Here is a 12,380-nt window from a genome sequence, read left to right as displayed (position 1 = left end):
CAGCCACATGGGTTAAGTAGAGAGATGGCTGGCAGTTTGTTATGCCAACAGCTAGTTACTTGTTATGGCAGAGTAACCCCCATAAAAACAAGCAAGGGAGGAAGGGTTATGTGCTCACAGGTGCAGCCATCATGGCTGGAAAGCATGGCGCTGCAGTGGAGAAACATGAATGTTGGCTCTCAGTTTACGGTTGGCCCAGCCCACGTGACAATGCCACTCCCACTTAGGATGGGTCTTTACAAGTCAGATAAACTGTAATGGAAACAGCTCCGACACACACAAAGGTTTATTTCCTAGATGCTTCTAAATCCGTTCAAGTTGAAAATAATGATTAGCCATGACACCTCAACATCCAAGAGTACTTGAAGTTTTCCTCTTACTGCAAATTAAGGGTCGGGGACCAACAAGCATCAAACACCCAAGTTAACATTTGCTCAGAAATGGAAAGGAAAATGTCTGTGGGATGACACCTAGCATCCAGGTCATAATGTTCACCAGTGGCCACCAATTTGGATAAACTTTTTGTTGTTGTTGTTTTGGATTTGGTTTTTTTCAAGATATGGTTTCTCTGTATAGCCCTGGCTGTCCTGGAACTCACTCTGTAGACCAGGCTGGCCTCGAACTCAGAAATCTGCCTGCCTCTGCCTCCCAGAGTGCTGGGATTACAGGTGTGCGCCACCACTGCCGGGCTCAATTTGGATAATCTTGGGATTAGCCTGAGGCAGAACAAAAGGATTTAGGCTCATTTGGGAAGTACAGACATTTTCTGAAAATGTGGTTTTTAAAAACTAGCTTAGCTGATTTTTAAAGGCAGTGAGGTTCTTATTCCTAGGAGTCTTTACACCAAAGCTTGACTAATCCAGTCTGGGTAGAGTTAGGCAGGGCCCATGCCACCAGAACAAGGTAAAACTCCACCCTTCTTTTAGCTCCTCTTCCCAGCTAGATCTTTCTCAGTTCTGTCATTTTGCTCTATATTATTCAGCCTAAACCTCTTTCTAGCCTAGGCCAATTTCGAAGGGGCCAGTTCGGTGCTCCTGGTTCCCTTGCCAACTGCCCACTGCTTTCTTACTTCCAGTTGATCTAGGAAGCTGTGCACTCAACCATTTGACTTCCACCAGGTAGGCTGTGGGTTCAAAACAGACAAATGTCCTTTGGCAAGGAAGCAGACTAAACCGCCAATACACTATCCTGACCATCTGGTAGGTTTGGAGAGAGTCAAAACTGCCTAGTTTCAGTGCCCTGGGTTTGAGAGCCCACACGTCTCACCTACTGAGAATACAGACTGGATTCTATGGAAACCCAAAAACCTTGTTCCTGAAGTTTCTTTCCAACTTGGTGTGAAGCCTTCAGTCATTCTGTGGAAAGCGACTCCCAAACCCAGGCTGGGGGTGTGGGCCGAGGGTGAAACCCCGCCCTCGGGGTCCCTGATCTTTGCTCCCGCCCCAGGCTCCACGCCTCCCGGAGAGGCACCGGCAGCGGCGCTCCTTTTGTGTGTTTCTTTCCAAGGTGCAAGGACCCCCCACCCCCACCCGCCTAGGCAGTCCTCCACTAAACACCAGCCCTCTTCTCGTCGTTCTCAGCCCCTGCCAGCTGTGGGGGAATCAGATCGCTTCCAGGAGGAGGGACAAGGTCGGTAGCCCCCTCCCCGGTGCGGGGCCTGAGCGCAGTAGAGTCCAGGACCTCTGCTGCCAGTCATGTGGGCTAGACTGTTGTTCCATGTTGCCTACATCTTGATCCCGTTGCTGGGGTCTTCGGCCCGAGGCTACACCGGGAGGAAGGCGACTGGGCACTACTCTGCGGAGAGGTAAGAGCCCGGTGTCTCTCAGCGGCCCAGCCTTCGAGCGCCACGGTGTGGAGCTGTAAGGCACTGGCAGAGGGCAGCTGCTGGACCTGTATCCTCTGTGGCGTGGGCACACCAGGGGTCTGGACAAAGAGATAGTAGTTTGTGCCAATTGGGTGGCCCTGGCTGGGAACTGCTCTGACTACAGAATCTGGGAGATGGAGATCCCGGCTCCAAGTGAATCTTGTACTAAGGCTGACCCTCTGCTAGGGGACCCCAGCACATGCCATTTGTTCTCAACTGTCTGGCTTTCTTCCTTGGCGGAGCGGGCCCTCCTCTGCTTCTGCACACGTTGCCTTGTGGTTGGGGGTTTTCTCAGTGTCTCTTGCTCTCTGCACCCGGTGGACCTTGGAGCCACCGGTGGCTCAGGGTTACGTTTTGGTATCTGCGCATGTGTGCACAGGCTGGGGAGGCGGGAGGCTGCAGGCGGGGAGGAGTGTCTTTCCAAACCCAGCCAGTTTCCCTAAGTGTGTCTAAGTTCTCTACCACCAAGAGGTGACGAGGGAGTGGGGATTGTGTGTGCGTGGTGCTTAGAGCAAGGGAACACGTTGTCAGCGGGTGGCCTGGCCCTCGGCCACATCTTCCCAGGGGCGCACAGCAGGGGCAGCCCTGAAGGAAGGGCTCACTGCTCAGCACGTGGGTTCTGCAACTCTTGCAGTTCCTACAGATCTCCCACCACCTGTCTTCCTGGCATCACTATGCCACACACAAAAAGTTCCTTGGGGCTTTGTGGTGGGCACCCTAGCCCTGCCTATCTCAGGTGGGACTCCACCAGCTTCCACAGGCACCTTACCATTTACCACCTCGATGGCACCTCACGCCCCTTTCAGAGCCCCCTTCGGCTTAGCTATTTAGTTGTCCTGTGGATCTCCGCCGCCAGACTCTCCTCAGCTGTGGCTACCATCGTTTCTATGTGTGACAGCACTGTCGGTCTGGTTTGTCTTCACTGGTTTTGACTAATGAGAGGGAAAAGGACTTGGCCCCAGGACGGTCCCCAGCAAACTTTTCTATACTGTCATGGTTCCCCTTAGGTTTCCACAGTTGACACCGAGTATTAACCCTAAGAGCCAGGCAACTTTGTCTTATCCTGTATCATCTGTGTCTGACACATGGACCGGCACAGAGGTGTTCTGGTGGGTGGGATGAAATTTCCATCAGCTCTGAGTATGTGGGGAAAGGCATCTGGTGCTTATTGCTGTGCCTGGATTCATTGCTCCATGGCTCCAGGAGTTCGAACCCTTGTTAATCTCCCCTCTAGCCTATGCTCGGGCTGTCCCACCTGTCTGTATTGGCTTCTCCTTCCTCCTTTTCATACCAAATCTCTGGTCTTCTTTCTCATGCGGCAGGGGAGCTGTCCTTCCAGTGACCCTCCCCTGACTCTCTTCAAGGCTCCAGAAGCCCTCCCAGAGTCCCCATGGAGCTCCTGGGTCTTGGCTGTCCTATAAAAGCGAGGGCAATATCATATTCATGGCTTTACTGCCTGACATTTTGACATTTTAGACACTGGCTCCGGGTCACCTGAAGCCCCAGTGGGTAGGGCCAAGCCTTAGGTACCTCGTTCGCATCCTAGGGAAATGCCTCTCAGACCTGATTTCTTCCTTTACCAATTGAACAGTTATGAGGTGCTTTAGATGTAGAACTGAACAGATAAGAAGCCCTTGTCACCAGAGAGTGAAGAGGGTATGGACAGTGAAGATGCCATGAAATTAATAAATAAGCAAGTGTCCTGGAAAGGATGGTGGAGAACAGTAGACAAGCTAAGGTCAGCGAGAGGGCTTTGGGGAAGAAGATGTGAACAAAAGACCCGAGTGAGGGATAAGAATGAGTGTGTTAGATGTTTTATTTCTGGGTGCGGTGTACACACCCTCAATCCCAACACTCAGAAAAGTGCAGGTGAATCCCTGTGAGTTCCAGACCAGCCTGGTCTATATAGCAAGTCTCAGACCAGCAAACCAAAACAACAGCAACAAAAACCATATAGTTCAAGATGGCTCTGAGCACATTAGGTAGCCCAGACAGGCCTCAAACTTGTGATCCTCCTGTCTCAGCCACCTGAGTGATGAGAAGACAGGTTCCAAAGCAGCCACCCCGATGCTGCACTGGGCTGGGGGGAGATTGTGGGTCATTTAGACCAGTGGATGAGTTGGGAGCGTCTCTTGCTCTCATCATACAAATTGTGGAGAGTGCTCTCTTTTTTTTGCAGACGTCGTTTGGGGCCCCATGTCTGCCTCTCTGGCTTTGGGAGTGGCTGCTGCCCTGGCTGGGCCCCTTCCATGGGCAGCGGGCATTGTACCTTGCGTAAGTACCCACCCACCCCCCCTGGCTGGGCCCCTTCCATGGGCAGTGGGCATTGTACCCTGTGAAAGTACCCACCCACCCCCGTGACCCAAGCCTTCTCAGTACACACAGGGGCTGCGCATTGCCAGTGCCTGCTCTCTCTCTCAGTTACGTCTTTCCTCTCAGCCCTCTGCTCCTTTGGCTGTGGGAGTGGCATCTGCATCGCCCCCAATGTCTGCTCCTGCCAGGATGGAGAGCAAGGGGCCACTTGCCCAGGTAACTGGGATGGACAATGGCGGCTGGGGGACTAAGAAAATAATATGAAGATTCTGTTCCTGGCATTGGGGACTTGAGATAGGTTCTAGCTTGGCATCTTCAAGACACCTTGTTTGGTAGGCATTTCCATACCTATCTGACCACTGAGACAAAGAAGTTTTGCCTTTCCTGGGTCCCAGGATATATTAGCTACATTTGTTGCGACTGTGATGAAATAATTGATAGAAGCAACCTGATGGAGGAAAGGTTAATTTTGGCTCAGAGTTCAAGTGAACAGTGTATCCGGGTGGAGAAGGCATGGTGCCAGAAGAGTGAGGCAGCTGTTCACACTGCACAGGCAAGAAGCAGAAAGATTTGAACCCCGGTGCTGGCTCTCTTTCTCATTAGTTCGGTAGGCTCCCAACCTTCCACAGTTAGTGTGTCTCCCCATCTCAGCCCAGTCTAGAACTCCTTCAGAGACATGACCAGAGGCTCTCTCCTAGTTGATTCAAGATCTTGTGAAGTTGAATTAGCCATCAACAAGGCTAGTGCCTAGTAAAGGTGGCTGGGAAGCCCCACCCTGCCACAGAATGCTGAGAAGCCCGAGACATCAGGTTGACACTGGCCATGCTGCTGTGTTGACACACACCCCTGTGCTGTTTGTTTTAGAAGCCCACGAATCCTGCGGAGAGTATGGCTGTGATCTCACCTGTAACCACGGTGGCTGTCGGGAGGTAGCCCGAGTGTGCCCTGTGGGTTTCTTGATGACTGAGACGGCTGTTGGTGTTCGGTGTGCCGGTGAGAGAAGTGGGGGGAGGGCAAGGGGAAGGTGGAATGGTATCTTCTCCCCGCCCCCAGCCAGCTAGAGTCCAGGACCTGGAAGAGAGACTGAGGAGGCATGCAACGGGAGGATATATTTCTCCTGTTATCACACATGTACTCGTGGACAGGAGCAGAGCCGGGATTGAGGCGACAGGTGATCAAACTGTGGCTGCTATCAGGGAGCTTCCAGATATGGGGCTGGGAGACAAGGACAAAGACAGCTCCGATATAATAGGGGCATTGAGTAAGAAAGTCCACGGTGCTGGCTCGGAACCAGGACTGGAGTCAGCTGGCATTTCAAAGCGAAGGGAACTAAAACTCAGTAATTATTTTTGCCAAAGCATTATTTGTTTTGTCTTTTTAAATATTGGGATGGTTTAAATTTTTAAAAGTTATTTTATGTGTATTGGTGTTTTATCTACATGTACATGTACCATATGTGTGTAGTGAGTGTCCTAAGAGGCCAGAAGTCATCAGATCCCTTGGAACTGATGCTGCCATGTGGGAGGTGGGAATCGAACCCGGATCCTCTGCAAGAACAAGTACTCTAAGCGGCTGAACCATCTTCCCAGCCCCTATGATTTCTTTTCTTGATTTTTTTTTTTGTTTGTTTTTTGAGAGAGGGTTTCTCTGTATAGTCCTGGATGTCCTGGAACTCACTCTGTAGACCAGGCTGGCCTTGAACTCAGAAATCCACCTGCCTGCCTCTGCTTCCCAAGTGCTGGGATTAAAGGCGTGTGCCACCACTGCCCTGCTCTTTTCTTGGTTTTAAAAGTCATTATAGGCAGAGTGTGTGACTTTTGCCAGAGGTGATTGGTTACTGTGACCAGTTTCTTGTCCATCTCTTAAGAGACAAAAGCCTGGCTGTAGGTGGCTTTGGTTTTTCTGTTTGTTTTTGTATGTGTGGTGTGTCTGAGTGCCTGTGTGTGTGACCTGAGGCATGTGGAGCCAGAATTAACACTGCCTGCCTCCATCGCCTTCTACCTTAGTTTGGGAATCATTAAACCTAGAGCTCATTCATTTGGCTGGGCCGGCTAATAAGTTCTGAGGGCTCAGCTGTCTCGGTGCCCTGAATCCTCCAGCATTTATGTGCATGCTGGGGTGTCTGAGGTGTAAGGCTGCTCCCACAGTAGCCGCCTTATCAACTGAACCTCCCTTCCCCCTTTGGAGGTTTGTCGGTTCTGGTTTGGTTTGGTTTGGTTTGATTTGGTTTGGTTTGGTTTGAGAGATGAAACTCTGCAGACCAGGTTGGTCTCATACTCACAGATCCACCTGCCTCTGCCTCCCAAGTCCTGGGGTTTAAAGGAGTGCTCCACTCCACCACCCCAGATGCCCTTTTTGAAGTTTTAACAGTAACATTTACTGTTCTTTCAGTGAATAGTAAAGTAACTGAGAATTCATTTGGAAGCATTTGAAAGTAAGTGGGACGTTGAAAATGAATGCTTTGTGGAGTCCTAACCTGAGCATTACTAATACAATGAAATGCTCTCTCTGTTCCTTTATTGGGCATGTAATGCTCTTATGTATAAATGTGTATGTAAGGCTTATATGTGTGCTCTATAAAACAAGGTAAAAACTCCTTATAGCTGTCTTTGCTACGGTGTAGTTCTTCTTTTTTCCCACCCTTTATCCCTGGTTTCATCCTGTAACACTAGATAGGAGACAAAGAAGAAGAAAGAAGAGAGAGAGAGAGAGAGAGAGAGAGAGAGAGAGAGACAGAGAGCCCTGGAGCCCTGAATCCAATTTCTTGCACTGTAACAACTGTTCTCTCTGCTTAGGGTCACTCCCCCTGGGTCAACTGTCTCCACACTGTATTTTCTGCCCCAGCCGCCTGTTCTCACTGACCGACTCTCTCCCAGCTGCCTTTGTTTCTCACTCAGGGTGTTTGCTGAGGCTGTTGGGACATGCCCCACATGGTTGTCAGCAGCAAATGTTGAAAAATTGGCTGGGCAACTGGAAAAAAAAATACAGGTGGAAATGGAGAAACTTGGGAATCAAAAAGTGGAAGAAAAATGTCAAGAAAAGGGAGAACAAATAGGTTCATCCCCAGGGACTGCACCAGAGAGACAAAGTATCACCTGGAGTTAGAGCTGGCCCAGAAATGATTCTTGTTCAAAACTGTTGGAGGGAGATCTGGAGGGGAATTGCTCTAGCAGAGAGGAGGCGATTGGTGCCGATGCGGTTAGGAGACAGTAGGAGCTGAGCTGAGCAGAGGCTGGCACAGCTGTTACAGTGAGGAGCTGCTAGTGTGGGGGAGACTGGGAGGAGGGACTATTGAGGCAGGCGCTGGGGAACGGTGGGAGGAACAGTTGGGAGAAATGTTCGAAGGGACTAGGCTGTATACTGGGAGGAATGGCGGAATGGCGGGGAAAGAAATTAGATCCAAAGGTTCTCCTCTCCTCTCCTCCCCTCCCCTCTCCTCTTCTTCTTTGTCTCCTGTCGAGTGTTAGGGGATGAAACCTAAAGGGTGGGAAAAAGAAGAACCCACAAAGAAACAAAGACCAGCTACAGTTCCTAGAGTTTAAAACTAAATTTTAGCTTAGTATTCAAAGGTAAATGTGTTTCATCATGGCAACCCCCTCCCCATTTATTTATATGTAGCGTGCCTGCCGTGAAGTGCGTGTGGGATGGAGCCCAGCTGCTATCCCCTAAACTCTCAAATCCTTCCCCACCCACACAGGCCTCTGTTGATGCTCCTGGTTCTCCTAGCCCCACACTCTTTCTCTCAGGATGCACCTGTTGTGGCAGCTCATTTCTGAGCAGTGCATATGTCACCCTCACTGGGTCTGACAGTCAGTGGCCCCTCTCTGAACGTCCTGCTCACACCTGGTGTTTGGTGAGCATCCATCAGAATGACATTGTTCGCTGGACCCTGGACCCTGTCATTTGGTTCCGCCTCAGTCCTGTTCCCCGCCCCCCGCCCCCCCAGCTGACTTGTCTGCATAGGTTAAGAGTAAGGGCCAGTCCCTCTGTCTTCTTGTCCCCTCTTTCTGGGGCTCCATGGCTTATGGCCACGGCACTCTGCAGATTGATGCTGCATCTTCCACATATAAGTTTCATGTGGGGTCACAGGGTCACTTTTCCCGGAATCATGGTCATGGTTAGAATGGGCTGTGCAAGGGTTGTCTTTTCCCAGACATTGACGAGTGTTTAAGCTCATCTTGTGAGGGCCACTGCGTGAACACAGAAGGTGGCTTCGTGTGTGAATGTGGGCCAGGCATGCAACTGTCTGCTGATCGTCACAGCTGCCAAGGTGAGTGGGGAGAGGTGTTGGGAGTGGTTTCTAAGCCCTGCCAGGTCCCTTAAGATGCATTTCCAGCCATGGTCCTCTGGGAAGGATGCTGTGCCACTCTCACTATACTGGGGAACAAAGGTTCTCTTGCAGCCATTCTTTTAGGAAGAGATGGAGTTAGGCTTTGAGTAGTGGATGTCCCACTATGCCCACGCCCAGCATTCATGGTGGACTCGCTCTGAACTGAGACACTCTACACTCTTCTGCTTTTGTCATAGGGAAAGATGGGAATGAAGGAATGGTCTTAGGGAGAACAAGGGGCAGATGCACCCAGGGCAAGAGGTACCAAGATGGAGGGGGGGGGCAGCAGGCTGAGAGTGTTTCCATAGGAACTGTGAGAGGAGCCTGTGATAGTCTCTGTCACACAGTGTGTTTGTAGTGTCTTTCTGCCCTGGTACTGGTCCGGGCTCTGTGGGTATCTGTAGGACCCACCCTCCAGTCTGGGGGTTTGGGAAAGAGAATGATCGGGACAAGGTACTAGGGCTGCGGGTGCCCAGGGAGAAGGTGTCTTCCTTTGCTTTCTCTTCTGCAGACTGAGTGTTATTGTGCAGCCCAGTCTGACTTCCACCTGTCACTCTCTTGCCCCTCTCTCCCGAGTACGAGGATTCTATGTATACCCCGGCACACCCGACAGAGAGGGTGAGATCTTTGACAACAGTCATTCTTTCCAAGCGACTTTGATTTGCATAAATACGTGAGGATGCTTCTCATCACAATCTCACGGAATGAGGCAGAGGAGACGAAATAAGCCCCTTCATTTTTATTGTCTCTGCACGGGAAGTTTCACAAAACACAAGAAGCTTGAGCGCTATGGTGGGACTCTCGGGTCCCTCTCCCCTCACCGTTCCCTGCCCGCCCTAGAGAACCCTGGTTCCTAGTCCTACCCTAATACAACGCTGCTTAGGCCACGGGGATTTGTTCTCTCAGTCCCTGGACAGCAGAGTCCAAGGTCAAGGTACCGACTGGCTTTGCTGTGGATTTCGCTGACTTGAAGAAGATGCTATGTCCTCACAAGATGGCAAGAGAGAGGGACAGAGGGTGCTCTGGTGACTCTTCTGAGGTCATTAATTCATCATTAAAGCCCCATCCTTATGGTATCATCTAATCCTATCTCCCAAAGCCCTACCTCCAACATACCTTGGGAAGTTGGCCTTCAGCATGGATTTTCAGTCTAGATGCCCAGCCTGCCTACCACCCTTAACCACATATGCATATATGCAGACACATCAATTACCAAACTCACAGGCCGGTACCAGGCTAAACACTTTCCATGTGTTTTTGACTCCTATCTGCACAATTATGAAGTTGGTATTGTTTATCTCCATTTTATTGATAGGAACATTGCAGCTTAACAAAATTAAATAATTTACCCACAATCACATTGGAGCTGGGAGTCCGATCCCAGTTTCTTTTCCAATTTTCTTTCCCAAGAACAGTTGGTTGGTCTTAAGGATCTTCCCACATCAGGTAAACAGACCTGATTTGTTATTTTAACTGCTTTTCAGTTCTCTGTAGGGCAAGTGTTCTGTACTTTATGGGTGTGCACTGACAAGTGCTGACAAGTGGGTGGGTTATTTCTAGTTTGCTTGCAGCTTCAAACAACAGCCTAGGCGATTTTATCTTATGTGATTTTCTACACAAGAGGCTCTGAGAAAGAAGTTTTGTTGTTATTGTTGTTTTTTAAGAAAATGTACCAAAGGCTTGCCTAGGCTATTGCAGTGCAGTGGGACATTTTCTTTCTTTCTTCCTTTCTTTCTTTCTTCCTTTCTTTCTTTCTTTCTTTCTTTCTTTCTTTCTTTCTTTCTTTCTTTCTTTCTTTCTTTCTTTCTTTTCTTTTTTTCTTTCTTTCTTTCTTTCTTTCTTTCTTTCTTTCTTTCTTTCTTTCTTTCTTTCTTTCTTTCTTTCTTTCTTTCTTTCTCTCTCTCTCTCTCCCTTCCTTCCTTCCTTCCTTTCTTTCCTTCTTTCTTTTTAGATTTATTTAATTTATATGAGTACACTGTAGCTGTCTTCAGACACACCAGAAGAGGGCACTGGATCCCATTACAGAGGGTTGTGAGCCACCATGTGGTTGCTGGGAATTGAACTCAGGACCTCTGGAAGAGCAGTCAGTGCTCTTAACCACTGAGACATCTCTCCAGCTCCAAGGAAGAAGGTTTTATTTATTTATTTATTTATTTTATTTTGTTTTTTTTGAGACAGGGTTTCTCTGTGTAGCCCTGGCTGTCCTGGAACTCACTCTGTAGACCAGGCTGGCCTCAAACTCAAAAATCCGTCTGCCTCTGTCTCCCAAGTGCTGGGATTAAAGGCGTGCGCCACCCCCCCCCCACTCCCCCCACCCCCCCCCCCCCCCCCGGCGGAAAGAAGGTTTTAAAGTGTGCAGAATATTTCCTTTAGATCCAGACAAGAGAGTATGACATTCAGGGTAGACAGAATGTGAACCCACACGGAGGCCTGCAAGGACAGGGCGTGTCTAGAAGATGTGGGAAACTGAGCAAGAGTGAGGTTTAGGACTGGGAGTGACTGCGCGCACCTTTGCCTCAGTCATTTCTTTATTTTTCTGGCATTTAAGTGTGCATGTGGGGGTCCGAGAACACCTTTCGGGAGCTCTCCCATCACGTGGGTCCCAGCGATCGCACAGAGCTTGAGGGAGGCAGGCACCTTTACCTGCTGAGCCATTTTGCCAGCTCCTCCGGCTATGTTTAAAGGTCCCATGAGTGCTGCTTATTAAGGGAGGGCCCTGAGAGGTTTGGAGCAGAGAGTGGCCCATCACAAGTGGCCTTGGGTGAGGACCTTCTGGAGATCATAGGAAGATGGTTCCAAGGGGACACAGACAGAGGTAGAGGGCTCACAGAGGCTGTGTGTATCTGTTCCTCAGCCTAGAGATAAGGCAGCCTGGGCTAGGGTGAGATGGGGAGGGTGGAGACCATCAGCTGGGATGGGAGTGGCCCTGAATTGGGTGACAGGGATGAGAGGATTTCAAGTCTTGTAAAGAGATGGCGGCCAGCGTTGTCTTCTCCCCTCACAGACACTGACGAGTGCCTGGGAACACCCTGCCAGCAGAGATGTAAGAACAGCATTGGCAGCTATAAGTGCTCTTGCCGCGCTGGCTTCCATCTCCATGGCAACCGACATTCCTGTATAGGTGAGATCTTTGGCTGGTGGGTGGTACACTTAGGATGCCAATCAGGAAGATGGACAGGTTAGTCTGGAACCTAAGAAGACCAACATTTGGACCTTCTGGTCCTGTGGAACCTTTGCTCAGAGCATTCCCATCCCATGATTGGTGTCTTTCTGCCTTTAAGACCCCAAGCCGGGCCTTCCCTGGCCATCTCCTCTTCCAACCTGTTAGAGTCTCTTCGCTGCTGTCCCAGATACATATCAAGGTTTTCTCTCTGCTCACCCATTTTCTTGGCAGCCTTTGCCTCCTGGGGTAAAGAAAGTACTTTATGTTTTGGTTCCTTTGGTTTAGAAGGAAACTTCTGTTTTCTCAGCCCATTAGAAATTTCCAGATGTTTGGTAATCCCTGTAACCAAAAGTGGGGTTCCATAAGCTTGAAAATAAATCTTGCACTAGTGGGTTAAGTATTTGTCTTGAACCTGCTTTGAGCAGCACAGTGAGTACTGAGACACTGTTTACAAAGGAATGGCAGGCAGCAGAAGATTTGGAAATGGGCTTCCCCGCCAGGGCTGAGCTCTTCTTAATAGTCCTGGGACGAGATGCCCACCACGCCCGGATGCATGAAGCTCCCAAGAATACTGTCCATAGACACCAGCCCCACGCCTAGCATTTGGAGTCACATCCTGTGCCCTGGATGGACTCTAGAGTTCTGCAGGTGAACTCTTCCAGTCTTTTGCCTCCAGGAATGGGAGGAGAAAGGTCTCCACGGCCAAAGTA

At 49.9% G+C, this 12,380-nt stretch overlaps 1 protein-coding gene across 1 annotated transcript in view; it reads left to right on the top strand.

Moving 5' to 3' along the window:
• Nucleotides 1–1,694: 1,694 nt before the first annotated feature.
• Vwce (von Willebrand factor C and EGF domains) overlaps nt 1,695–12,380 on the top strand; it is a 31,146-nt gene continuing 20,460 nt past the window's right edge. The window contains 6 exon segments of the mRNA XM_052173067.1: nt 1,695–1,804; nt 4,044–4,138; nt 4,304–4,393; nt 5,042–5,170; nt 8,331–8,447; nt 11,512–11,628. Of these exon segments, the coding sequence (XP_052029027.1) occupies nt 1,695–1,804; nt 4,044–4,138; nt 4,304–4,393; nt 5,042–5,170; nt 8,331–8,447; nt 11,512–11,628 (658 nt within the window).

The sequence above is a fragment of the Apodemus sylvaticus genome, chromosome 1, assembly GCF_947179515.1.
Source record: "Apodemus sylvaticus chromosome 1, mApoSyl1.1, whole genome shotgun sequence".
NCBI lineage: Eukaryota > Metazoa > Chordata > Mammalia > Rodentia > Muridae > Apodemus > Apodemus sylvaticus.
This window is presented reverse-complemented; position numbering and strand designations above follow the sequence as displayed.